Source organism: Ipomoea triloba, chromosome 4, assembly GCF_003576645.1.
Source record: "Ipomoea triloba cultivar NCNSP0323 chromosome 4, ASM357664v1".
Lineage (NCBI taxonomy): Eukaryota > Viridiplantae > Streptophyta > Magnoliopsida > Solanales > Convolvulaceae > Ipomoea > Ipomoea triloba.
In genome coordinates, this window is record NC_044919.1 from 26,428,670 (window position 1) to 26,454,155 (window position 25,486).

The 25,486-nt window shown below is 35.9% G+C and overlaps 6 protein-coding genes and 1 pseudogene across 6 annotated transcripts; 4 read left to right on the forward strand and 3 right to left on the reverse strand.

The window, feature by feature from the left end:
- Positions 1 to 1,504: 1,504 nt before the first annotated feature.
- LOC116017667 (zinc finger BED domain-containing protein RICESLEEPER 2-like) lies at positions 1,505 to 3,356 on the reverse strand. The gene is made up of 5 exons (XM_031258293.1): positions 2,911 to 3,356; positions 2,488 to 2,829; positions 2,010 to 2,407; positions 1,806 to 1,919; positions 1,505 to 1,756 (listed from the first exon to the last, which is right to left on the reverse strand). Exons 1-4 carry the CDS (start codon positions 3,332 to 3,334, stop codon positions 1,872 to 1,874), a joined length of 1,212 nt encoding a protein of 403 aa, XP_031114153.1. The 5' UTR covers positions 3,335 to 3,356; the 3' UTR covers positions 1,505 to 1,756; positions 1,806 to 1,871.
- A 39-nt stretch (positions 3,357 to 3,395) lies between these two features.
- LOC116016069 (zinc finger BED domain-containing protein DAYSLEEPER-like) lies at positions 3,396 to 4,372 on the reverse strand. Its single transcript, XM_031256234.1, has 3 exons — positions 3,957 to 4,372; positions 3,448 to 3,883; positions 3,396 to 3,406 (listed from the first exon to the last, which is right to left on the reverse strand). The coding sequence occupies exons 1-3, from the start codon at positions 4,317 to 4,319 to the stop codon at positions 3,396 to 3,398; spliced, it is 810 nt and encodes a 269-aa protein (XP_031112094.1). The 5' UTR covers positions 4,320 to 4,372.
- A 3,497-nt stretch (positions 4,373 to 7,869) lies between these two features.
- Positions 7,870 to 9,306, forward strand: LOC116016070. Its single transcript, XM_031256235.1, has 3 exons — positions 7,870 to 8,077; positions 8,164 to 8,518; positions 8,634 to 9,306. The coding sequence occupies exons 1-3, from the start codon at positions 7,870 to 7,872 to the stop codon at positions 9,304 to 9,306; spliced, it is 1,236 nt and encodes a 411-aa protein (XP_031112095.1).
- Positions 9,307 to 9,360: 54 nt separating this feature from the next.
- On the forward strand, positions 9,361 to 11,133 carry LOC116016071 (annotated as a pseudogene).
- Positions 11,134 to 11,408: 275 nt separating this feature from the next.
- LOC116017273 (elongation factor 1-gamma 2-like) lies at positions 11,409 to 14,247 on the forward strand. Its single transcript, XM_031257820.1, has 7 exons — positions 11,409 to 11,543; positions 12,323 to 12,472; positions 12,558 to 12,618; positions 12,708 to 12,760; positions 12,858 to 12,959; positions 13,074 to 13,578; positions 13,669 to 14,247. Exons 1-7 carry the CDS (start codon positions 11,535 to 11,537, stop codon positions 14,046 to 14,048), a joined length of 1,260 nt encoding a protein of 419 aa, XP_031113680.1. The 5' UTR covers positions 11,409 to 11,534; the 3' UTR covers positions 14,049 to 14,247.
- Positions 14,248 to 18,094: 3,847 nt separating this feature from the next.
- LOC116017794 lies at positions 18,095 to 22,360 on the reverse strand. Its single transcript, XM_031258431.1, has 4 exons — positions 21,724 to 22,360; positions 19,697 to 20,313; positions 19,073 to 19,588; positions 18,095 to 18,334 (listed from the first exon to the last, which is right to left on the reverse strand). Exons 1-4 carry the CDS (start codon positions 21,971 to 21,973, stop codon positions 18,167 to 18,169), a joined length of 1,551 nt encoding a protein of 516 aa, XP_031114291.1. The 5' UTR covers positions 21,974 to 22,360; the 3' UTR covers positions 18,095 to 18,166.
- An 850-nt stretch (positions 22,361 to 23,210) lies between these two features.
- On the forward strand, positions 23,211 to 25,486 carry LOC116016073. The gene is made up of 5 exons (XM_031256236.1): positions 23,211 to 23,364; positions 23,447 to 23,588; positions 23,690 to 24,132; positions 24,318 to 24,459; positions 25,288 to 25,486. The coding sequence occupies exons 1-5, from the start codon at positions 23,211 to 23,213 to the stop codon at positions 25,484 to 25,486; spliced, it is 1,080 nt and encodes a 359-aa protein (XP_031112096.1).

The window sequence follows — 25,486 nt, forward strand, 5'->3', positions numbered from 1 at the left end:
TTTGTGTCTAACATCGGTAGCCATCTATATGTCCTGCTTTTGCGGTCGGGAGCCTTCGACGGTCAGGACGCTGTAGTGTAGAAAATTGGCCGGTGCATCGATGAGGACAGTTACCACTCCGTCAATCCACCTTAATAATTCCATGGTGGATTGAAGGAGCGATGAAATGAAAATGAAGAATAGCAAGAAAGATAGTGTAAATGTTAGGCTTTCTAGAAGTAGAGAGATGGAGGTTGGGAGTTCTGGAAGATGCAATACGCAGAGTAGGTTTTCCATTTTTCATTTTTCTTTTATATATATATATATATATATATATGTATATATATATATATGTATATATATATATATATGTATATATATATATATATATATTAAGGATTTGATGTATAGGGTACATAATACTATTTAATGTTATACGTGTATGTAATTTTGTACATTTTGTGAATGTAGTATGTAGAATAATGGTAAATAATATTTAGTAGCTTATTTAATAATTAGTAAATTATTTGAATATAGCTTACTAAATTCACAATATGTCTTAAGACAATTTCCTTTTATGCTGTCATAGGTAATGACCATCAACAAAAGTCAAGCTAAGGTCAAACTTTGACGCATGTAGGCTTACTATTAAAGAAACCTATATTTGTTCATGGTAAACTTTACGTGGCTGTTTTAAGGATTAGTAACCCTAAAGGTCTAAGAATTTTAATAGCAACTGAAGGTGTGGAGAGTAGTAATTATATTACCAATGTTGTGTACCATGAAATTTTTAATAATTTGTAATCTTAAATATTCTATTCTTAAATATTCTATTGATTTAATCCAAAGCGTTATTCTCATTCGTGCAACACACGGGTATAATAATATTTTCATGGTCTCTTTTTTGTATAACTAATCAGGTACAGTTTTCATACTATTAACATTAGTTCAATTACATGTTATAAATTGAGTTCAAGACTTAATTTGCGTTTTATGTCAAAATTGTTATGTATCTTATTAGAAAACGCAGTCCAACCAGCTATCAATACAAGTGATGTCCATACTCCTCAAAATACAAAGGGCTCACAAACTTCAAATCCTTTGGTGTTTGGTGTTTTTGGGAATTCTTTGAATTCACCATTAACAATTATATCAAAAAGTAAGTATGACCACTACTATTTAAGATGCTTCATATTCGTGTCATATTTTTACTAATGAACGTATAGTCTACTCAGTAAGTTTAATAAATGGTGTATACTTAATGTTCTCAAGACCTATTGTTTTTATAGGTGGCAACATAATCAAATCGAGTATCAGGGATGCCAATAGCTCAAAGCACATTTTAAGTGTCAACAAAGGTACGGATTTAGTCTTGCAGATGTTTTAAATAATTTTATGTACTTTTAATAATTAGTAAATCACGTGGTCTTCTAGGTGCAAGTAGGGGTGTAAACGAGCCGAGCCGAGCCCGAACTTAGAGGTGCTCGAGTTCGAGCTCGACTCGAAACATGAGAGCTCGAGTTCGATCGAGCTCAAAAAATGAAGCTCGAGCTCGGCTCGTCTTATTTTCGAGCAGCTCGAGCTCGGCTCGATTGGCTCGACTGTTCGAACTCGAGCTCGAGCTCGAGCCGAATATCGACTCGTCATGGCTCGAGTTCGAGCTCGTGTTGGAGCTCGAATTTGACTTAATTAACTACATGCATGATGCATCAAATAATAATAATAATTTTTGTACTCATACATTACTAATAATACATCATAAGTCCAAACTGCATAGTTCAAAGTACTCAATAGTCCATACAAGCTGACAATTCCAAACTGCATAGTTCAAAGTACTCAATAGTCCATACAAGCTGACAATTCCACATCAACTACAAGTCTTCATCGTACTTTCATGAGTTGGATAAAGGTAGATAAATTTCTTGGTACGATTTATCTTTCTGAAAAAAATAAAAGGTAAACAAGCTTGTAGTTAACTAGATATTTTTAAAAGACAATGTAGAAAAGTTATAGATTAAAAATAAACTTACTTTATTTTTGGTAACTCCGTGTATATGTCGAAGCCAATCACCCCCACAAAGTAAAGCTTGTACTGTTTCCGGTAACAATGATGCACGATAAGAATCAATTACCCTTGTTCCAGCACTAAACGTTGCTTCTGAAGCCACACTAGTAACAGGTATAGCTAAAATATCTGCCGCCATTCTTGACAGTATTGGATACTGCATTCTATTCATCTTCCACCAGTCCAAACAAGAAAAGTCACTAGGAAGCTCATTCTTTTTAAGACGCCCTTTTTCTAAATAGTCCACTAACTCTGATCTTTTAGGTTCTGCAGTCTCAACTTGTGCACAATATGCATCAAAATCATCCCAAGTATGTGTAGAACTTTGGTGGCTGACTTGGCTCTCAAAAGCCATTGAAGAACCTAGTGTAAAAGTTAAATTGTTAATATAAAATAATAAAATAAAAATAATTATTTGGTTGATTGTGCAAACTGCAAAGTACCTGCCGGACTTGTAAAAATTCCTTGGTTGATTGATTTAGCAACATACTCTTCATAAAGAGTATTAATGATCTCCTTCACTTTTGAAATATTTTCTGCAGCTTCCTTACTAGAATAAAGTCTAGGAAAACAAAATTCAACTGCAAGCATTTTTTTTGTTGGATCAAATACAGCACCTATAGCCATCAACAAATTACACTCACCCCAATATTTATCAAACTTCATCTTCATTATCAGAACCAAATTTCGAATAAAGGAATCTTCATCATCTACACGACCATCCAATGCTGATTTGATTTTTTGAACTTCCTGAAGAAATAAATTTGAAGTTGGGTACTCACAACCTGAAACAAGTAACAACATAAAACCAGTTAGAAGAAACAAAGTTTTGTACTTAAAGAAGAATCAAATTAAAAGAAACAAACCTGAAATTACGTGAGTTGCTATCCAAAAAGCCTCTAATATTGAGCAAACTTTGCTAACATTATCCCAATCAGCTTCCGATGGACAACTGTCAAAGAATGGATCACGATCTTGTAGCATCTTAAAAGCTTCTTTGAACTTAAGTGCACAACTTAACATCTCAAAAGTCGAGTTCCATCTAGTCTTACAATCACGAATCAATTTTCTATCTTTCAATTGCAATTGTTGCACACAATCTGCAAATTGTATACGCCTAGCCTCTGATCGGTTCACATATTCCACACTATCTCTAACATCACTAATGATGTGTCGGATCTCTTCTAATCCATCTTGTACACACAAGTTCAAAATGTGCGCACAACAACGAACATGAAATAAACGTCCTCCACATACCAAACTTCTTGATCTTTGGAGTGTATCCTTCATATACCGAATAGCAGAATCATTACTTGAAGCATTATCAACTATAATTGTAAAAACTTTCTTTTCAATGCCCCACTCTTTCATGCATTTGAATATGGCATCAGAAATATGAAGACCTCCCCTCGGTGGTGGAATGTTGATGAAGCTTAAAACTCTCTTTTGCAATCTCCACGAAGAATCAATCCAATGGCCAGTGACAACCATGTACTCAATCTTTTGATTTTTTGATTTCCAACAATCTGTTGTCAAACTTACTTTACTAATGCATTCAAGACTGTTCTTCAACTTCTTCTTTTCAAGCTCATAAACTTTCAAACAATCTGCCTTGCTTGTGTTTCTATTAATTTTTTTCCACTCGGGCATACCTCGTTTCATCATAATGTTGAATCCCACTTCTTCTAAAATGGTAAATGGATGTTCATGCATCATGATCCAATGAGTAGCAGACTCCCTCATTAATTCCATGTCAAACTTTCCAGGATGTAATGGAGGAATGGAAGATGAAACTCCCTCACTTGGCAAAAAATTTAACTTCATTTGTTGATCAATCATCTACAAAATCAATAATACAATTACTATTATTGATGCATAGAAAATTTAAGCTAAAGAAAATTTATGTAGTTACCTTCAAATTTGTCTTTCTTGTAACACATTTAGCTTGATGCCTCTTCAAGCTACTTGTGGTGCCCGATTTAGTTAATGTGAATTGTTGATGACAATGGTTACATTTTGCCTTCTTTATTCCATCTGGCTCAATAACTGTAAAATCATCCCACACACATGATGTCTTTTTTCTCTTGTTTGTTTGAAAATCTTGTTGGCTAACTGTTTCTTCATTTTGTTGTGTATCATGGTCATTGGAATGTAATCCTATTTTTTCAAATGCTCCAGCTTGTTCATTCACCTCAATATTTGTTTCAATATTTTCACCAACTGCATTACTTGAGGTGTATGTATTTTGAGGAATAGATGAATTTTCAGTGGACATGACTACTGAAAATAATAATAAAACTAATTAAGTTCACAACACCAAAACATAAGCCAAAGTCCAAACACTAATTAGTAATTACTACAAAGCAGCAAGCACAAGAATGTAAATTGGCTACTGAATCTCAAGACTCTGAATTTGACCATAATTTAGATGTACTCATCTCAAGGTTTATGAACCAAAGCAAACCTAGTCAATAATAAAGTATTAATGTTTAAATTTAATTGAATATTTGAATTAAATGTAAATATGTAATTAAAGTAGTATATTTATGTTTCCAAACACTAATCAATTTATGTTCCAAGAATGCAAGATAGCAGCACTTAACAGTTAACAGTAGTATATTTTTCTCCCAAAAAAAAAAAACAGTAGTATATTTCTTCTATCCAAAAACAAACACAACAGTATATTTCTTCTATAAAAAAACAGTAGTATATTTCTTCTATAAAAAAAAACAGTAGTATATTTCTTCTATAAAAAAAAAAAAAAACAGTATATTTCTTCTATAAAAAAACAGTAGTATATTTCTGTTCCAAGAATACAAGAATGTAACCTGTTGCAGCTGCGGGAAACGGCGGTGGGCGAGAGGCCGGTCGATCTCTGCTGCGGCGGCGGCCAAAGGCTGGTCGATCTCGGCTGCATCAGCGACGGAAGCGAGAGGTGGCTCGTGCTGCTGCTTCGTCTGCTGCCGTTCTATCGCGTCGTCTGCTGCCGTGAGGGATAAACGGGAAGTGGGAGGAATGGAGGTGGAGACCGGAACTGGAGAGGTGAGACTTGAGAGGTGAGAGGTGAGAGGAGAGGTATGCTGATGGTGAGTGGCGGCTTAAGCTTAAGCTTTTGATTTAGGGTTAACTGTACCTATGTCTTTACTCTTTTTTATTATTATTATTATTATTATTATTATTATTATTATATAAAAATATGTGTGGCTCGCGAGCAGCTCGACGAGCCACGAGCCTAAAATATTTAGGCTCGAGCTCGACTCGATTATTTAACGAGCCGGCTCGAGCTCGGCTCGAGCTCGAAGTTGACCGAGTTCGAGCCGAGCTTTGACCGAGTAGCTCGCGAGCGGCTCGCGAGTGGCTCGACTCGTTTACACCCCTAGGTGCAAGTAGGCTTCAAATATTTAAATTAAGTATGGTATTGAGATTTTTTTTAAGACACATGAATATTTGATTCACATCAATCTCTAAGTGGTCATAATGATTTCGTAATATATTATAACCCACATGGAATATAATTGTGATTGCAGATAAATGTTCACAACCAGTGGAATTTGAGAATTTCCCGTTGAGTGATGTTACTAACGGTTAGTAATATATTCTGAATGAATTTGGCGGGCTCGACTTACTGCTACCAACTAATTTTGCATAAATTATTTCCAACTTATGGCAGTTCAACAATCCAAAGGGAACTATAGTCAAAGATTGTATGATTCATCATTTTCTGGAGTGACCTCAACATTGTAGGGACAGACATTTATAACACCAACTGCAAAAAGGAGCAGTGCTTTCACTAAAGGTTAGTGAACTTATTTTTATACCCGTGTGATTCAATTTTAGAGGGTGACAATTGTGACTAATTAAAAATGCTTTATGTATCACATGTATAGAAATACAGTAACTCACATGTATACTAGGTGCATATACGCTTCAATATTTAAATTAAGTATGGCATTTGATATACCATTCTGTATTTTTTTTCTAAACCCATTTGAAGTTTAACTCGTCAATCTCACGTGGTTTTAATGATTTGTTGTGTTGTTATACCCACATTGAATATGATTTTGATTGTAGATATAGATACACAAGACAGGGAATTTGTGAGATTACCTTTGAGTGATGTTACTAACGGTTAGTAATATATTCGGAATGAATCTTATATGTTATATTCCCTGATATCAATAAATTTTACTAATTATTTTTCCTTTATTATGGCAGTTCAAAAAGCTAAAAGAGACTATAGACAAGTTTTGAACATGACAACTTGCGAAAATATGTGGAATCGTGGTACAGGTCAAATATTGAGTAATTGTAGTTTTGTAAGAGCGAGTCCACTTCATAGTATGGAAAACACGCAAGGTCATAACAACGAAATCAATCGTAATCTATTACATGAGTTCGTAGATGTTTCTCAACTACATGATCAAGTTCCACAACAATTACAAGGTAAGATAATTCATTTTAATATCATGTTTTGATTTGCGACATTGTGTGTATTAAATTGAAACGTAGAATATTGTTCAATGTCATATTACACCTAAATGTTATTTTTTCTACAGTCAAATACAATGATATTGGTGACCCTGCGAACATTTGTGAACACTGCAATGCAATGTTTTGGTACGAAGAACGAATCAACAAGAAGCTTCGAATTGTTGTAATCAAATATTCAACTTGTTGTGGCCACGGGAAGATTAAGCTACCAAAAGCTCTTCTTCCTCCAAAAAGAATATTGGATTTATTCTTTTTTGGTGGGGATAAAAGGAATGAATTCTTGAAGAACATTCGGAAGTACAATAACATCTTTTCCTTCACCTCATTAGGAGCAAAGGTTGACAAATCCATAAACAACGGTACTTGCCCGCCAATGTTTAGGATAAATGGCCAGAAATTTTCATTTAATGGGAGGCCTAACCCTGGAGGAGGGTAATCCACCTAAATTTGCCCAACTATACATACATGACACTGAAAATGAGGTGGAGAATCGCATTAACTCATTCGGGTAATACTATTACTACTATTTGTTATTTCGTACTACTCTATTTATTTTTGCCTATTTGTTTAATGTATACCACAGTTTATATATAAGTTAACATCTTTTGTATAATAGGAGCAGCAAATTTAATGCAAAATTACATGTCGACATAGTTGAAGCTATTAAGCAAGACCTAGATGATCACAATGTCTTGGTTAAGTCTTTTCGTTTGGCCAAAGCACAAATGCAAACCAATCCTAACATTGAGTATAAGATGAGATTGATTGGTAAGAGGGCCGGGGATGCACGAACATACAACCTGCCCACTGCATCAGAGGTTGCAGCTTTAGTTGTTGGTGATCTAGATCCCAGTTTAGGACACCGGGATATTTTGGTCGAAACTAAAGCAGGTGCTCTTAAGAGAATAAACGAGCTTAACCCAGCATATTTGCCACTGCAATATCCTATTTTGTTCCCCTACGGAGAAGATGGCTATAGGGAGGATATTCAATTTAATATAACGAAGAATGAAGGCAGTGGTGGCAGAGTTCGTGTATCACAATGTGAGTTCTTCACATACAAGATACATGATAGGTTTAACGAAGTATCAACAATGCTATATGCCAAGAGGCTTTTTCAACAGTTCCTGGTTGATGCTTACACCATGGTGGAATCGAGCAGACTATTATACATTCGTAACAATCAGAAGGCTTTAAGATGCGAAGCTTATAAAGGCATGTCTGATGCATTGACTAGAGGATAAGTTGATACATCCAATCAAGGGAAGCGAATCATACTACCTTCAAGTTTCACTTGCGGAGCTAGATACATGATCCAAAATTACCAAGATGCCATGGCCATTTGTAGACACAAGGGTTATCCAAATCTTTTCATCACATTCACATGTAACCCGAAGTGGCCTGAAATACAGAGATACATGAAGAAGTGCAACTTAAATGCAGAGGATAGGCCTGACATTGTTTGTCGGGTCTTTCAAATGAAGTTGGATTCATTGGTTAAGGAGATACGCACGGGAAATCTCTTTGGTGTCGTAACTACAGGTATGCCATATTACTTAGTAACCATTGTTCATTATGGTATATTCAATTCCTTAAAACATTTTGTACTTTAATTTCTTTCTTTGCAGTTGTTTATACTATTGAATTCCAGAAGCGTGGTTTACCACATGCACACATTCTTATCTTCCTAGAAAGAACCACTACATTGTCTACAGCATCATGTATGGACAGTTTCATTTCTGCTGAAATCCCAGACAAAGAAGTGGACAAAGAGTATTACAATGCTGTGGAAGAGTTTATGATTCATGGACCATGTGGACTTTACAAACCTAACTCGCCATGTATGGTGAACAAGAAATGTTCAAAACACTTCCCGAAGAGATTTGTGGGTGTATCTTCTTGGGACGATGATGGCTACCCAATCTACCGTCGTCGTGACAATGGTAGGACTGTCCTGAAGAATGGTGTCCAATTAGATAGTAGGTATGTCGTACCACACAATAGATATCTACTTCTCAAGTACAAGGCGCACAATAATGTTGAATGGTCCACGGTCGATCAAATACCTCTTCAAATATGTCAACAAAGGGAATGATAGGGTAACAGCAGAGTTTTATAGGAGTACAACTGCTGATGGGTCAACCGATGCTGTGGACGAGATCGGTATGTATTACGATTATCGCTACATATCAGCATGCGAAGCTGCATGGCGACTACTTAGCTTCGATGTGCATTTCAGACACCCTTCTGTTGAAAGACTAAGCTTTCACCTGCCGGAATGCCAGTCTGTTATATTCGAGGATGATGACAAGATACAAAACGTGCTTAATAGGCCGACAATAAGTCATAGCATGTTCACTGCTTGGTTTGACGCTAACAAGACATATGAGGCTGCTAAACAGTTAGCTTACATTGACATGCCAACGAAGTTTGTGTGGAAGAAAGACCTCAGACAGTGGCATCCAAGGAAAAGGGGATTCTCAATTGGTCGGATATTTTACGTGCCTCCAGGAAGCGGTGAGATATATTACTTGAGATGTCTGCTCAATGTTGTTCGAGGTCCAACCAATTTTGAAGACATCAAGTCCTTTCAGGGTGTCACATACACAAGTTTTCGAGATGCATGTTATGCAAGGGGGTTGTTAGACGATGATAAAGAATACATTGACGCAATTACTGAAGCAAGTCACTGGTCCACTGCCAAATCAATGCGTAAACTCTTTGTCATTTTACTTACATCCAAAATGGTCAATAAGCCGGAAAATGTGTAGAATGAAGTATGGCACTACTTAGCTGAGGATGCACAGTATAACAAGTGGTTAGCAATGCAGGATGAAGGTACGGATAAAAATACTTTCTTTTTTATTTGGAACTTAAAATTTCTTCCTATGTATGACAACATTTGCTGACCGCTGATTTTAAAAATGTTCACACACAGGTTTGTGCTTATCTGAGGAAGAAAAGAAGAATTTCGCATTGATTGAAATAGAGCGATTGTTACAAACCTACAATAAGTCTTTAAAAGACTTTCCTCAGATGCCACTTCCAAACTTTCAAGACGCATTTCTGGCTGACAATCGCCTGCTATTCGATGAACTGTCGTATGATCGCAATGCATTACACCATGAAAGCCAACAAATGGAAAAGCAATTAACTGATGAACAAAAAGTTGTTTATGATACAATCATAAAAGATGTCTTGCAACAACATGGTGGTATGTATTTTGTGTATGGATATGGCGGTACAGGGAAAACATTTGTGTGGAAGGCAATTTCGGCAAAGATCAGATCAAAGGGAGACATTGTATTAAATGTTGCATCAAGTGGTATCGCCTCATTGCTATTACCAGGTGGAAGAACAGCCCACTCGCGGTTTGCAATTCCCATTGTTTTGAATGAAGATTCTACGTGCAACATTACTCAAGGAAGCCATCTTGCTGAACTTATTACCATGGCAAAGCTAATTATATGGGATGAAGCACCCATGATGCACAAACACTGCTTCGAAGCTCTTGATAGAACAATGCGCGATATCATGAGGTTTAAAGATGCGCTCAGTCACAGTAAAACATTTGGAGGTAAGACAGTTGTATTTGGGGGTGATTTCAGACAGATTCTTCAGTGATCCCAAAAGGGTCAAGGCAAGATATTGTTCAAGCAACAATAAACTCTTCTTACTTGTGGGAATCATGCAAAGTATTGAGGTTAACAAAGAATCTCCGTCTTAATACACGGGAACCTGGAGTGAATATGCAACAAGTTCAAGAGTTCGCAACTTGGTTAGCGAAAATTGGTGATGGTCAATTGGGAAGACCCAATGATGGGTATTCAGACGTCGAAATCCCTTCGGAGATGTTATTGTCATCCCGTGGTGACAATATAGCAACAATTGTTGACAATATCTTTCCCATGTTTAAGGAATTATCGTGTCACAATGAATACATGAAAAGTCGAGCAATTCTGGAGCCCACGCTTGATGTAGTCCATTCAATTAATGAATATATGAGTGACCTGCATATTGCCGAGAGCAAGACTTACCTAAGTTGCGACACAGTTTGTAGCTCTGATTCAGGTAATGGGATGTTAGCTGACATGCACACTTCGGAATTTCTCAATGGTCTTAAAGCTTCAGGAATACCTAACCATACGTTGACTTTAAAGGTGGGATCTCCTGTAATGCTTTTGAGGAACATAGATCATTCACTTGGACTATGTAATGGAACAAGGCTGGTCATTACAAGGTTATCAGATCATGTAGTTGAAGCAAAGATCGTTTCTGGGAACAATGCTGGTGAAATAGTACTCATTCCAAGAATGTCCATGACACCTACTGATATACGATTGCCGTTCAAATTTCAAAGAAGACAATTCCCTTTGATGTTGTCATATGCAATGACTATAAACAAAAGTCAAGGTCAAACATTGTCACATGTGGGGTTGCTTTTAAAGAAGCTAGTGTTTGTCCACGGCCAGCTTTATGTTGCTGCATCAAGAGTTAGTAACCCAAAAGGTTTAAAAATTTTAATAGGCAATGAAGACGGAGAGAATTGTAATTACACTACCAATGTGGTGTATCATGAAGTATTCAATAATTTGTAACATATTTTTTATGTTAATCAAGGTGCTGATGAATCATTATTCTATCAACTTTGATGCATCCTCAAATTATATTAAGGTGTTTCAGGCTTTTATTATATAGTTGTATTAATATCATCCGTGCATCGCACGGGTACAATACTAGTAAACTATAAGCTCCTAAATGAGCCTATATAAAAAAAACCTAAGTAACTTGACTATTCCGAAATCGCCCTTCCTCACAAAGCCCCTGCCCGGCATATTCCCCTACATTTTCGGTACCCAAAAAATACTCTCCCAAGCACACACTTTATAACTGTGATAGCAACACCATCACAAGTCCCTCTAAAGAAACCCTAACACTCCGCCCCTTATAACGGTAGAGGCCTTCTGAATCCACAGCGGCCTCTCTCTAATCTGAAGCCATGGCTCTGGTGAGTTGCTTATTTCTCTGTTTTTGTGCTGGGTTATTGTTTTTACTTAGATCTGGGGCGTGATCTGATAGTTAATTCTTTTTTACTTAGATTCTTCCATTCAAAATTGTCGCTTTTTCCCCCTAAATTTTGCATATAGTTGATAAATGCAATACTGTACTGATTTCTCTTTCTGTTAATAAGCTTAAGTTGGTGGTGCTTTATGTTTATTTTTTGGTATGATGCCTTGAATTTATACCATTTCATGGAATGCTGCAAGAAATGCTGTGTTTGTGGTATTTACTATTTATTCTAGGGTAAAAGTAGCACCTTTCATTAACTATACTTACTGGGGAACTGAGAAAGAGCTACATAAGATTATAAGGCCTGTATCATAAGTTACCTGCATAGATTTTCATGTTAAATTCCTTCGATTGAGATTGCTCTGTTTGGTTGAAGTTGCTATTACCATCTTTAAACTTGGAAGTTATCTAATGTCCTTTATCATTTATGGTTCTTTATAAACTCATTAGGTTGAAATCTGTGCACATTGATTTTAACTGGGACACAGAGTATTGCCCTTTGGTACCAATTTTTGAATTTTAGATTACCAAATGGAAATACATGATTTTTGAGTACTCTATGTATTTCTGTGTTGGCACATACTTTTAAGTCTAGTTGCAATGATCTGCTATTTGCTGATTATTTTGTGATTATACTTCGTCCCCTATTTTGAAAGTGTTGATAGTATGTTATTTTTACATATTGCTAAGTAACTTTTTCATTGTTCTATTTTATAGATTCTGCATTCATCCAATACAAACAAAAATGCATTCAAGGCACTCATCGCTGCAGAATACACTGGTGTTAAAGTAGAATTGGTGAAGGACTTCCAGATGGGTGTATCAAACAAGACTCCTGAGTTTCTTAAGATGAATCCAATTGGAAAGGTAGTATATTAATCTATAAGGAAAACCAAATTTACATCTATTTTGTATCATTTGTTTAATATTTTTCTTTGTTTTCCATTTTAAGGTTCCTGTGCTTGAAACACCTGAAGGACCAGTATTTGAGAGCAATGCCATTGCACGTTATGGTGAGTGTTGTTTTCTTAGTGATTTGTTTTGATATCCTGGAGTTACCATCGAATCCATATTCTGATGTTCTGTCACCACCTACTTGTAGTTGCTAAGTTGAAGCCTGACAATCCTCTTTTTGGATCTTCATTGATCGAATATGTAAGTTCTTAGTTGACTGCAGTGCATTGGTTGTTTGATCACTCTAATAAATGGGCCTTTCCATGACTTGCTTTGTTTATTGATCATTCTTGGATAGGCCCATATTGAGCAATGGAGTGATTTTTCAGCTACTGAGATTGATGGAAGTATTGGCCGGTGGCTGTACCCCCGACTTGGTTATAGTGTACATTTGCCTCTGGTATGAAAGGCTGCTTCTCTCCATTCCTTATGCCCTTCAGCAATTGCCAATTCACAGGAACTTTCTGCAATTGCAGTAATCTCAAAAATCTTCTATTTGTTATTGTCTATATAGGCTGAGGAGGCTGCAGTTGCTGCACTGAAGAGAGCACTAGAGGCCTTGAACACCCACCTTGCCTCTAACACTTATTTGGTTGGACACTCTGTCACACTTGCTGACATCGTTATGACTTGCAACCTTAGTATTGGATTTAAGATGATCATGACTAAGGCCTTTACCAAGGAATTCCCCCATGTGGAGAGATATTTCTGGACTATGGTGAAGCAGCCAAATTTCTGCAAAATATTGGGTGAGGTTAAACAAGCAGAATCGGTTCCACCTCCTCCGTCAAAGAAGCCTGCACAGCCAAAAGAATCTGCAAAACCCAAGAAAGAGGAACCAAAGAAAGAGGCTAAGAAGGAAGAGGCAAAACCTAAGGAAGAAGTGGAGGAAGAGGAGGCACCCAAACCAAAGCCAAAGAATCCTCTTGATCTTTTGCCTCCAAGCAAAATGATTCTGGATGAGTGGAAGAGACTCTACTCTAACACTAAAACCAACTTCCGTGAGGTTGCTATTAAAGGTGTGCTTTCATCATCATCTTTGCAAATGAGTGTAATTTGTTACAACACAATTTTGTTTACTTAACTTTACCTTTCTGATTGGTAAACAGGTTTTTGGGATATGTATGATCCTGAGGGATACTCTCTCTGGTTTTGTGATTACAAGTACAATGATGAGAACACTGTTTCCTTTGTGACTTTGAACAAGGTCGGTGGTTTTCTGCAGAGAATGGATTTAGCACGCAAGTATGCTTTTGGTAAGATGTTGGTGATTGGTTCACAACCCCCATTCAAAGTGAAGGGGCTGTGGCTTTTCCGAGGGAAAGAAATTCCCAAGTTCGTTATGGATGAAGTCTATGACATGGAGCTCTATGACTGGAAGGAAGCTGACATCAGTGATGAAGCTCAGAAGGAGCGGGTTAACCAGATGATTGAGGATCATGAGCCTTTTGAGGGGGAGGAGCTTTTGGATGCAAAATGCTTCAAGTGAACACGTTGAATTGCCTATGAACTGAGGGTTCCCATAGCTCTAAGTCAGTTGCTTCCTTGAATTTCGTCATGCAATTGTATACCTGTGTTCAGAACCATGGTTTCCTATATCTAAAAGTATTTTTGAAGGTGCTTGTGGTAGACAATGTTCAGTTAATATTCACTTGAAATAGTAAACAATTTTTTTTTTTTGTGTTCAACACTTAGATTCACTGCATTTTAACTTTACTTTTCTGATTCACTGCATTCTTGGATTTCTGAAGGAGGTATATATGTTATGTGGAAAATAAAAGTAGGATGCAGTTCTTGAATTGGTAGAATGATTTATTTTCAAGAAAATGTCAATTCAGAAGTTTTGCATCATGTTTAGAATCTTTATGGTGGTGGCTCTCTTTTGCATGAAGGCTCTAAGTTGGTCATTTTTGGTATTCAGAATTGGCGATGCGGGATGAATCGGAAGTCGGGTTACAGTGTCTAACATTGTGTTAATTTAGATCCCACAAAGGGTGTTGGTCAATTAAGACAATAGGATGGTAGTCACGGGTTACAGTGTCTAACATTGTGTTAATTTAGATCCCACAAAGGGTGTTGGTCAATTAAGACAATAGGATGGTAGTCATGAAAGTTGAAATCTGTTAAGGATACCCGGTCTTTGGGGCAACAGCTTGGCCATGAATCCTGATCAGTAGGAGATTGCTGGGGAGTCCGGACACTTATGGGATAACTTTCTCCTATTCGCCTTCTCAAAGAGATTATAGAAGTTGTTAAAGGGCATTTTCCCTATTCGTCTTCTCAAAGAGATTATAGAAGTTGTTAAAGGGCATTTCCCCTATTCGCCTTCTCAAAGAGATTATTGAAGTTGTTAAAGGGCATTTCCCCTCTTCGCCTTCTCAAAGAGATTATTGAAGTTGTTAAAGGGCATTTCAGCATTAACTATCTTTGAGTTAGTATATTTGGGTAGAAAAATGCTACTCTTTTTAACTAAAATTACTAAATAATATTGTATTCACTTTGTAATGTAGTGATTTATAAAAGAATGTAGCATGACTCTTTTCAGTCTTCTGGGTATATCTCATATGAATGGAAGTAGTTTGAATTCAATTTTACTTGAGTCCTACTTTAACCTAGTGTATTTATTATTGAGTATTTGCTTTATAAGATTAGTTTAACTCTAAGGTCAAATGATATCATTGAACATGGTTCATCTTGTATTATGGACCATGATTCATTACTATAATATTGTAATTTGATTATAAAGTATCACTGATAATGGTTTATTATAATAATACTGTAGATTTATTAAAATGATATTAATTTACTTACCATAATTTACACATTATTTCTTTTTTTCTCTTTTGTATTAATCAATGTTAAAATATATATTATTAAAATATCCTACTTATATCTTTTGAATGATACTCATTAATATATTTTGATCTTAGATGTTTATTGATGGATTTGCAATATTGTAAAAATAAACCTTTTGTATTTTAAAAATGAATCTCTAGTATTTAACGAACATATTTTAGGTTCATTTGTTTATATTGTAGTTGTATTTTTATTGTAAATATGAACTTTCAATATTATAAAAATGAACCTGCAATGCTACATTAATGGATATATTTGAGATAACGTAGTTGCATTACAATTATAAAATGCTAAAGTGTCATCTCGCACCATTAACTATATTGGATTATTCATGGCGCACCTTAAACTTTCATAACGTCCATTTCGATACACAAACCATTAATTTTTTTTTCATCTAGCAATTTTTACAGGTTACCTACAAGTTATAGGTAATCTATGCTGACTTGGACTTTTTTTTTTCTTCTTTTTTTTTTCTTCTTTTTTTGTTTTCTTCTGAACCTTTTCCAGGCCAATAACCGGTACCAGAATCGTAAAATAATAATAATAATAAAAAATTTCTTATATTTAAGCATTTAGCTACTGGCAGTAGCTAAATTATATATAAAAAAAATTATATTTAGCTACTGCCAGTAGGCAGTAGCCAAAATAATAATTAAAAAAATTTATAATATGTTTTTATAATAACAAAACATATTATATATAATTATATATACTAAAAGAAAAAAAAATTCCGATTGAATCGGAACCGGAACCTTTATATAAGGTTCCGGTTCTGGTTTGTGTAACCTTGGAACCGTGAACCAGCGGTTCCGAACAGCGGTCACCCCTAGGCAAGTCGTCGATGGGCTCGGCGCACACTGCTGCAAGGGAGGGGAGGAGCATTGGATTGTGGAAGGGCTGTGTTAATTTGGTCTAGTGAGCACGGGTCCGGGTGAAGGCATAGGTGAGGGGCAGCGTGAGGCGTTGATTTTTGGGGTTTACTTAAAAATTTTGGGTTGACTTAAAAAGAAGATCCACATAAGCTAATTACCTGTGCCATGTCATCATAGTAACCTGGTAACCTGTGAAAAATGCTAGATGAAAAAAAAAATTAATGGTTTGTGTATCGAAACGGATGTTATGAAAGTTCAAGGTGCGGCATGAATAATCCAATATAGTTCATGGTGCGGAATGACACTTTAGCCATTATCAGGGCGTTTGGTTGGGAGGAGGGAATTAGGGGGGAAAAGAATTGTAATTCGGTGGAATTGCAATTCAATGAATAAAGTAGGAATTGAAATTACAGTGTTTGGTATGCAGAAATAGGAGTACAAGGAATTGAAAAGTAATAAACGACAAAATGATTAAAATGCCCTTATGTTGTGGTAGATGTTGTAGTAATTGTAGTAGTAGTAGTAATAATAATAATAATAATAATAATAATAACAACAACAACAACAACAACAATAATAATAATAATAATTCTTTCAAATAATAATAATGAGTAATAATAATAATTCATTCAAATAATAATAATAATAATAATAATAATAATAATAATAATCCTTTCAAAATAATAATAATAATAATAATAATTCTTTCAAATTAAAAAAAAAAACAAAGGGTATGGGAGGAGGGGCAAAATTGTCTTTACACCAACAAATTGCCCCTCCTCTCCACCGAATTGCAATTCATGGGGGGTACCCCATGAATTGCAATTCCTCATTTGGAGGGAATTGCAATTCTGCAGAATTGCAATTCCCTCCAACCAAACACTGTAATTTGGAAATTCACTGAATTGCAATTCAATGAATTGCAATTCCCCCCAAACTACATCCAACCAAACATGCCATTAATTGTATTTTGAAAATGAACTTGACGTAGTGACTTAATAATTTTCGAAAGTTAGGTACTTTTTTTCAACACAATGAAGGTAATATCTATTCTATACTTTATTAAAATTAGGTACTTTTTCAACCCATGTCCCTACCATCGGGATTCAATCCTATGACCACCTATTTGGAATGATAACAGAGGCGCCATCACACTGTATAGTAGTTGGCGACATTAGACATAGTGACTTAATATAAAATCGTATGTTAACTTTAAAAAAAAAATATCAATATGGTGTCATTTGAAATTTAATGATATATATATATATATATATACTTTTTTTTTTAATTTTTATATATTAATTTTATTTGTACAGCAAAAAATTAAGTTGATAAAAACAAGAATTTAACGTGGTTCACCTTACAATTCAATTTGCAAAGTAAACTATGATCTATGGTGTAACAATCTTATTCTAATGTGCCCCTACAATTATCACTTTCTTATTAAAAAATTATTTATTTTTATAGATTAATAGTGAAAATTCTCAACTGCCAACTTAAATTAATAAAGAATCTACATGTAACCGATTAATAAGGAATCTACATGTAACCGACCTCTAGTATGGTACATTTATTAAAATTCAGCCTTGATATTCTTACCATGAAACACTAAAATATTCTGGCATCTTGTTATCATCATTCTTTTGGAAACCCCCCTTTCCATTTCTTAGCATATTTTTTCATGAAATCAGTCCACTTGTAGTTGAATTGAAAGATGTTTGAGTTTTAAACATTTTTGTGGGGGCTTGGATGGGGGTTGAGAATTGAGATCCATTGTGATCCCAATAAGTGCATGGCACAACTAATCAATATGAAAGTGTAAGAGAGAGTTCTTTTCAAACAATAATAAATACAAGCATTTTATTAAGACATTACAAATTTACAATGAGGCTATACTGTGATGGCTGTTTTCATCAGGAATTAACACATCAAAATCACTAACAGACCATTCAGCAGTAGCAGCTGCAGCCCCTTTTCCAGTAACATATATTTCTGTACCAACATTAAGGGAAAACCATATGCGCCTTGCCGGTTTCGTTCCCGGATCCTGTTTCAAGTATACAATTCAACCTTTCAGCATAAACTCGGTAGGAAGGAATATAATTATTGAGAATGTGAAACGAAGGGGTGATATAAAGACTAAAATACCTTTGTGTAATAATAATAATAATCATCAAGGGCAAAAAGGTCATTTTCTTTTTCTTTTTTTTCCTTTCCTTTCTATGCTGAATTGGTTCATATAGGGGGGAATGAATTCTAATTCATTGAATTGAGGGAATTGCAATTCCCTCCAACCAAACAATGTAGTTTTCACCTCTACTGAATTTCATTGCAATAATAATCAAGGGCAAAAAGGTCATTTTGTTTTTTTTTTTTTTCCTTTCCTTTCCTTTCTATGCTGAATTGGTTCATATAGGGGGTATGAATTCTAATTCATTGAATTGAGGGAATTGCAATTCCCTCCAACCAAACAATGTAGTTTTCACCTCTACTGAATTTCATTGCAATAATAATCAAGTAGTTTTCACCTCTACTGAATTTCATTGCAATAATAATCAAGGGCAAAAAGGTCATTTTGAATTTCATTGCAATAATAATCAAGGGCAAAAAGGTCATTTTTTTTTTTTTTCCTTTCCTTTCCTTTCTATGCTGAATTGGTTCATATAGGGGATATGAATTCTAATTCCCTCCAACCAAACAATGTAGTTTTCACCTCTACTGAATTTCATTGCAAATGAATTACAATTCATGCTAACCAAACAACCCCAAGTTCAGCGGAAGTTACCTGGTAAAAGTATAGCCGACTAGACAGGGCTCCTGCATCAAGCTCCCAAGTTCTTGTATCGCCAACCCACCCATCTCCTTGTTTTTCAGGATAGCCATGGACCGCCCACTCCGGGTGAGGTAGAATTTGCACCAGTTCTTGCGCCTGTGGGTTGCTATATGGGTCGCAAATATCGTATGGCTTCTCCAAGTACTGTGCGTTTCCTGGAGCGCAATAGAGATGGTATGCTGAGTAAGGGAACCGAGATGTATCATTTCTGTATATTATCTCCCCAGTAGCACTAGTGTGATAGGGCGGACACGATTTAAGGTTGTCTGCACGGCACCAACTTGTGGTAGCTGGGTTGATGATCATCTCACTGTATCGCGTCACGTCTGTTATGACATCTCCATCACATGGATCTCCATTATTTTTCCAGCAGCTGCCTATGTCGAGAAGATAAAATTGGCTATTCGGCCCTCCTCCTTGTTTAATGTCAAGTGTCAATTTCACCTTAAAGTTTGGCGACTCGGGCAACTGCAGTAAATAGTAAATAGTAAATACAATCAATCATACAGTTCAGCAATCTTATTGTGGTTAGCCTTTAAACAACATAAGAATTTAAGATTTGATGTACAGACAGACCTTTCGCATGATTCCACGGCTGCTATAGTGATATCCTCCGTTGAAACCTTTTGTTGCATCAGATCTTAGGTACAACATAAGCCAAGGGTACTTGGAAGATGTTGTCAATTTGTGCGAGAGAATCCAACTACCCGTGCTTACGTTCTTACTCCACGAAACTGCAAAGAAAGAGTTTCCCTGTATCCCTGCGCTTAAATTGGCATCGAGGTCATATGTTCCGTAAAACCCGCCCGTCAATGATGCATGGTGCTCAGAGCAAACTTTCCTTGAGTAGTTATGGAAGACAAGCGGTTGATTCATGCAGCCCTTACCAAAACACGGGAAATTTCTGTCTGTCACGATTTTTTCCACTTTCCTTCCATTTTCGGGGCAAAGAGTTGTGGTCTTGTCAAAGTTTCCGTTTTTCAGCATAATCATCCAAAATTGCCAGGGTTCATCAGAAGTTTTCACTTCACAAAGAGATCCAAGGTACTTCTCCTTTTCCACCGCATAAAGATCAGGGTCCATGTATGAAATGAAACCATCTCCCGGAAAGTCATTCCCAACGCTTAACAAATTGTCTAATTCATTCACGTTATGATATACACCACATTTGCATTCGTTCTTGAGAAACTTACCTGTCGAAATTATCTTGTTCATTGCAGCATAAACCAAAATGGATTTATAAGATTTTACTTTACACACTACATCACACTCAACAGAATTGTGCGTGATTGGTAGACACTACAGAGAAGCCATGATCATCTTGAAATGTTGATGGAAGTAAATGATCGAACTAGAAAAGAGCCTAGCTAGTATTATCAAGACATACCTAAGGGTTTTGGGCTTTTGGCCTTGTGAATATGGAAACTAAGCTTTATCTGCAGCACTAATAAACAAATAACAGACAAAAGGAGAACTCCAAATTTCACATTGTTAGAATTCACAAGAGAAACCATTATATTCCATCCAAAAACACCTGAATCCAAGAGTCTATTCCTTACGATATCAGTTACAGTTTGGTTTATCCCAGATAACAAGTTACTGTTTCGTAAAGTGAGAATCGTGTTTTCTTCTTGGAATGAATATTCCAGTCTGGACAGGAAAATTTTCTACAATATTTCTCATACCTGAATAAATTATGCTTGACTTGGGGAATGAAAAATACTTTCCACTGACAAAAGGTAAATTCTAGCTAGCTTAATGCTCATTCTTTATGATTTTTTCTCAAAGATAATTTAGTCAAAACAATATTATCAGTCAAGCATATTTCACACTACAAAGATATCAAACAGAATAGCATTTTCAGCAAAAAAAGAGTAAATTACATTTGAAAATCGTTTAATTCCCGCAAATAGTTCAACAACATTTCCTTAAAAGATAAGTGACCCATCAGTTCATTTTTTTCCCGGTAAAGTGCATGCAGGCCTCCGCCGAACAATTCCCCCTTCTAGCCCCTGCTAGTCTTAACTGCACAGTGAATCAAGCCTTCACGCCAAAATTTATAACTCGTAGCGAAGGCGCAACTTTATTTCCTTATACCACCACATTTTCAAAAGGCAAGATGCTAGACTTGATCCTTCACCGGCGTCTGCCTAACAATCCTCTAACCACCAATTGCTAGACTTGGCCCTTTACTGGTCTCCACACAACAATCTTTCTAAACGTGTGAGATAATTCTTCATATACCAACCATATTAAACCCCTAAAACACTGCAATCTTTCTAAGTGTGTGAGATAATTCTTCATATACCAACCATATTAAACCCCTAAAACACTGCAATCACCTAACATCCTCATTCCAATTCCTCCAAATCAGTTTTTTTTTTTCCTTGAGATGAATCCAAGTGATATAAACACCAAATAATCATAACAATTAGGTCCATCAAATTATCAGATGCATTAATCACTAAATGATATATTCCAAAACAGAGGGGAGAATGCAAATATATATAATTCTACTTCCACCATAAACAAACAGTAGCATTTAAAATAAAAAATTTAAAAAACTGATGGCCAAAGAACAAGAGGGTAGAACTGAACTGAACCTAGATGCATATGAGCAGGGCAATAAAGATCAGCACAGTCAGCCAGCCTGGGGCTACCCATGTTTGGAGCTTCTTCTCCCACTTCATTGCAAAAGTTCCAAGCCTCCAATCCAAATCTGGAATTTGGGTTATTCATTCCTGGGTCCCCAATTGCAGACACATACGAATCTTTACTTGAAAACCCCCTTCCATGGACCCCTTGGTCAACAAACACAAGCTGCAAAACCAGAATAACAAGCACAACTTCCATGGCAAATGAAGAGAGAGAAAGAACCCACTAGCTCTCATGAACCACCGCCATATTTATACATCACCGCCAGAACCAGTACGGTGCGGTGAAGAATTGGCATGAAGTATATAAAGGAGGAATCTTTGGGGCCGACTGTCAAGACAAAATCATTTAAATATTAAACATGCAAAACAAAATCAGCAACTTTTTTGTCTTAAATATAAAAACATCAGAAAACATCTCTTTGGGGTTTTTTTTGAAGGGAAGAAATCGCTTTCTTGATGCTTCCGGAGAAGGGAAAAACAAAAAATTTCTGCCGGCTAGTCGACACGGGGAAAGGGTAGTGTGCAAGAATGGGCAAGAACGACAGAGACAAAGAGTAATCAACTGGTATGAATGTTATTGGTTGATTAGTTATGAAGTCAATTCATCTCACTACCTAGTACTTAGTAGTCAAGTACCGACAACATAAGAATGAAAGATCCAACCACCCGCCAGAAAAGCACGAAATCAGTACTGCGTATATATAAGAGAGGATTTTAGACCGAACATGAGTAGCTCAATTAGTCACATAATTACAATTTGTCATACGAGAGTAAATTGAGTCTCATTTTTTAATTTAGGCTAGTGGTAAAATTTGTCACAAAGAGATTCAGATCGAGTCATTAAATTTTTCAATTTTAGCTTAGGGACATTCAATCATGACTTTTAGACTTTTAAAACTTTTATAAACTTTAAAAGTTTGGAAATATTCAATTCAAATTTTTAAGAAGTCTAAGTTAGGCGGAATTCAATCAAGATTTTTAAAAAGTCTATAAAAATTGAGTGGTATTCGCACTATTCGATTAATACTTTTAAAAAGTCTTTAAAAGTCATGTGATATTCAAAACGTTAATTTGTGTAGACTTTTTAATTTTAAGACTTTTATAGACTTTTCATTCTCAAATATAAATAGTTGAAATCCAACCTTCAACCCCAAGATTTCAAAATTTTCTTTTTATATGTTGGTTTTCTCTCTATTTAAACTTTATATACCTTATACCTAAATTCAATAAATTATTTTTTAATAATTATCCTATATTTTCTTCATACCTAAATTCTACCATTTAAAAAGCCTTTAAAAATTTACAAAAGTCATGATTGAATACACCCCTTAATTTTTGTTTTTGTTGTTGTTGGTTTTTTTTTTTTTATATAAATAATTTACATTGACAGAGAACAAGGCAGCCATTAGTAGTGTATAAAAGTCCAGGATGTTATGCGGGATGGGTGTCGTCGTTGTATCGGGGATGGACGGAATACGGTTATTGGTAGTGATGCTTGGTTACCAGATGACGATAATCCGTATGTTCAGTCAGTGCTGCATGAGTCTATCTTCTATGCCCCGGTTGCGTCGCTCATGGATACTCACGGTACGTGTTGGGACATGGAATGTGTTAATGACATATTTGAACCTCGCGATGCTAATTTAATTTATAATATTCCTATTAGCAGGCGTAAACCTTCTGATGGTTGGGTTTGGCATTGGGTTCACAAAGGTGTGTATACGGTTAAGTCTTGTTACCGCCGTCTTTCACGTCAAATTGTGGATAATCGCCCTTGGAATAGGCTATGGGCGTTGCATGTACCTCCCAAGGTCAAGTTCTTCTGTTGGTAGTTAGCCTCCCTTTACCTCCCTACACGTGATGCTTTGTTGGCCAGGCATGTTAACTGCTCGATTATCTGTCACATGTGTAGGGCTACGGAGGAGAATGCGATGCATTTGTTTGTTGCCTGTGGAGAAGCGAGAAAGTTTTGGTCAAGATTGGGGGTGATTGTAGGTGCTACTCAAAGTTCTAATATTTCCAGCTGGTTTTTTGAGTGTTTACGGTGCTTGAGTGATGAGAAACTTGATAGACTGGTAATGTCTTGCTGGGGGTTGTGGAATAGTAGGAATGAATGTATTTGGAATGGGATCCCTTTTGACCTTGAGTTGGTTGTTAATCGTGCAGCATCATTCTTGGCTAACTGGAGAAGTGCGAATGAGCAACCTCAAGTGGAAACTCATGGGGAGAGTAGACGGCAGCATGACGCGAAATGGAATAAACCCATGCGTGGCAGAATAAAGTTGAACACGGACGCGAGCCTAAGTCATAGTAGTAATGTGATTGGGCTGGGTTGGGTGTTGAGAGATGAGGACGGTAGGTTCCTTGCGGCAAAGAACTGAATATCCAGCTGTCGGGTTTGTTTGACGTAAAAGTGGGGGAGGCGGTTAGCATGCGAGAGGCGCTTAGCTGGTTGAAGGATACCGGCATGGGTAGTGTGGATGTGGAAACTGACTCTCAGATTTTATTTAATGCTTAATCTTGTAGTTCTTTTCATTCAGTTTTTGGTTTGATTGTGGATGATATTAAAGATTTGGCATCCTTGATAAATGATCTCGAATTTGCGTTTGTGAAGCGGTCTGCGAATTGTGCCGCCCACACTGTTGCTAGGGAGGCATTTTTTGAGTCAGGTTGCGGGGAGTGGTTTGACACTTCTCATATTTTCCTTGTTGATTGTCTTGTTTCCGATTCAATGAATTAAGCTTTTCTTCTCAAAAAAAGTCTGGATCGAAATTTTTTTACACTTCTAAAAAATGTCACTACATCTTTTATTCACACTTCTTCATATATTAATGATTTTGTGCATATATATACACAAAATATATACATTTTTAATTTTCAATTTAAAAAAAAAAGGGTTTTAGGGCAAAGCCTGATCCCTAGGCAAATACTTGTTAATATTCTTAAAAAAAAATTGGCACATGACAACATCAATTTTTAAAAAAATTTATTTTATTTGTAAATAATTATCAATCTTTTTTTTTGCTTTCTCAAGCTACTGAAGCTTTGAGGCTCAAACCTGCCCCCTCCAACATTGGGTGCAACCAAATGCCACTACCGGATGCCACTAGACCACAAGGTCAATGGCAAATAATTATCATCTTACTATATTGAGATATTAAAAATATTCAATTTTTCATAAATACAACAATATTTATTATTTCTATTACCCAAAATACCATTTAAATATAAATTTAAAATACTAAAATTTAATACTTATCTATCTAATAGTTGATAAGAAAATAATCTATGATAAAAATATTTTCAAAATTGATAGTGCACAAAGATATTTATATATTCCAAACAAATTAAAATATTTTCAAAATTGATAGTACAAAAGATGGGACATTTCAATCATATTATGGGTTAAGGTTACGTAGTCTTAAATCTCACACTAATCTTAACACTGAAATTAATGAGATTTTTAAAAGTAAACTTCATTGCTTTACGTTGAGACTCGTTTACTTCTAGTTTTGGTTTTATTATTGACGATGTGAAAGAGGTAGCATTCACGATTAGTGATGTTGACTTATATTTTGCTAAGCGATCTGCGAATCGGGTTGCCTATGCTGTTGCTAGGGAGGCCGTTTTTGAGTCAGGTTGCGGGGAATGGTTTGATTGTCCACCCCCTTTTCTGGTTGATTGTCTTTCGGCTGATTTAATGAATTAA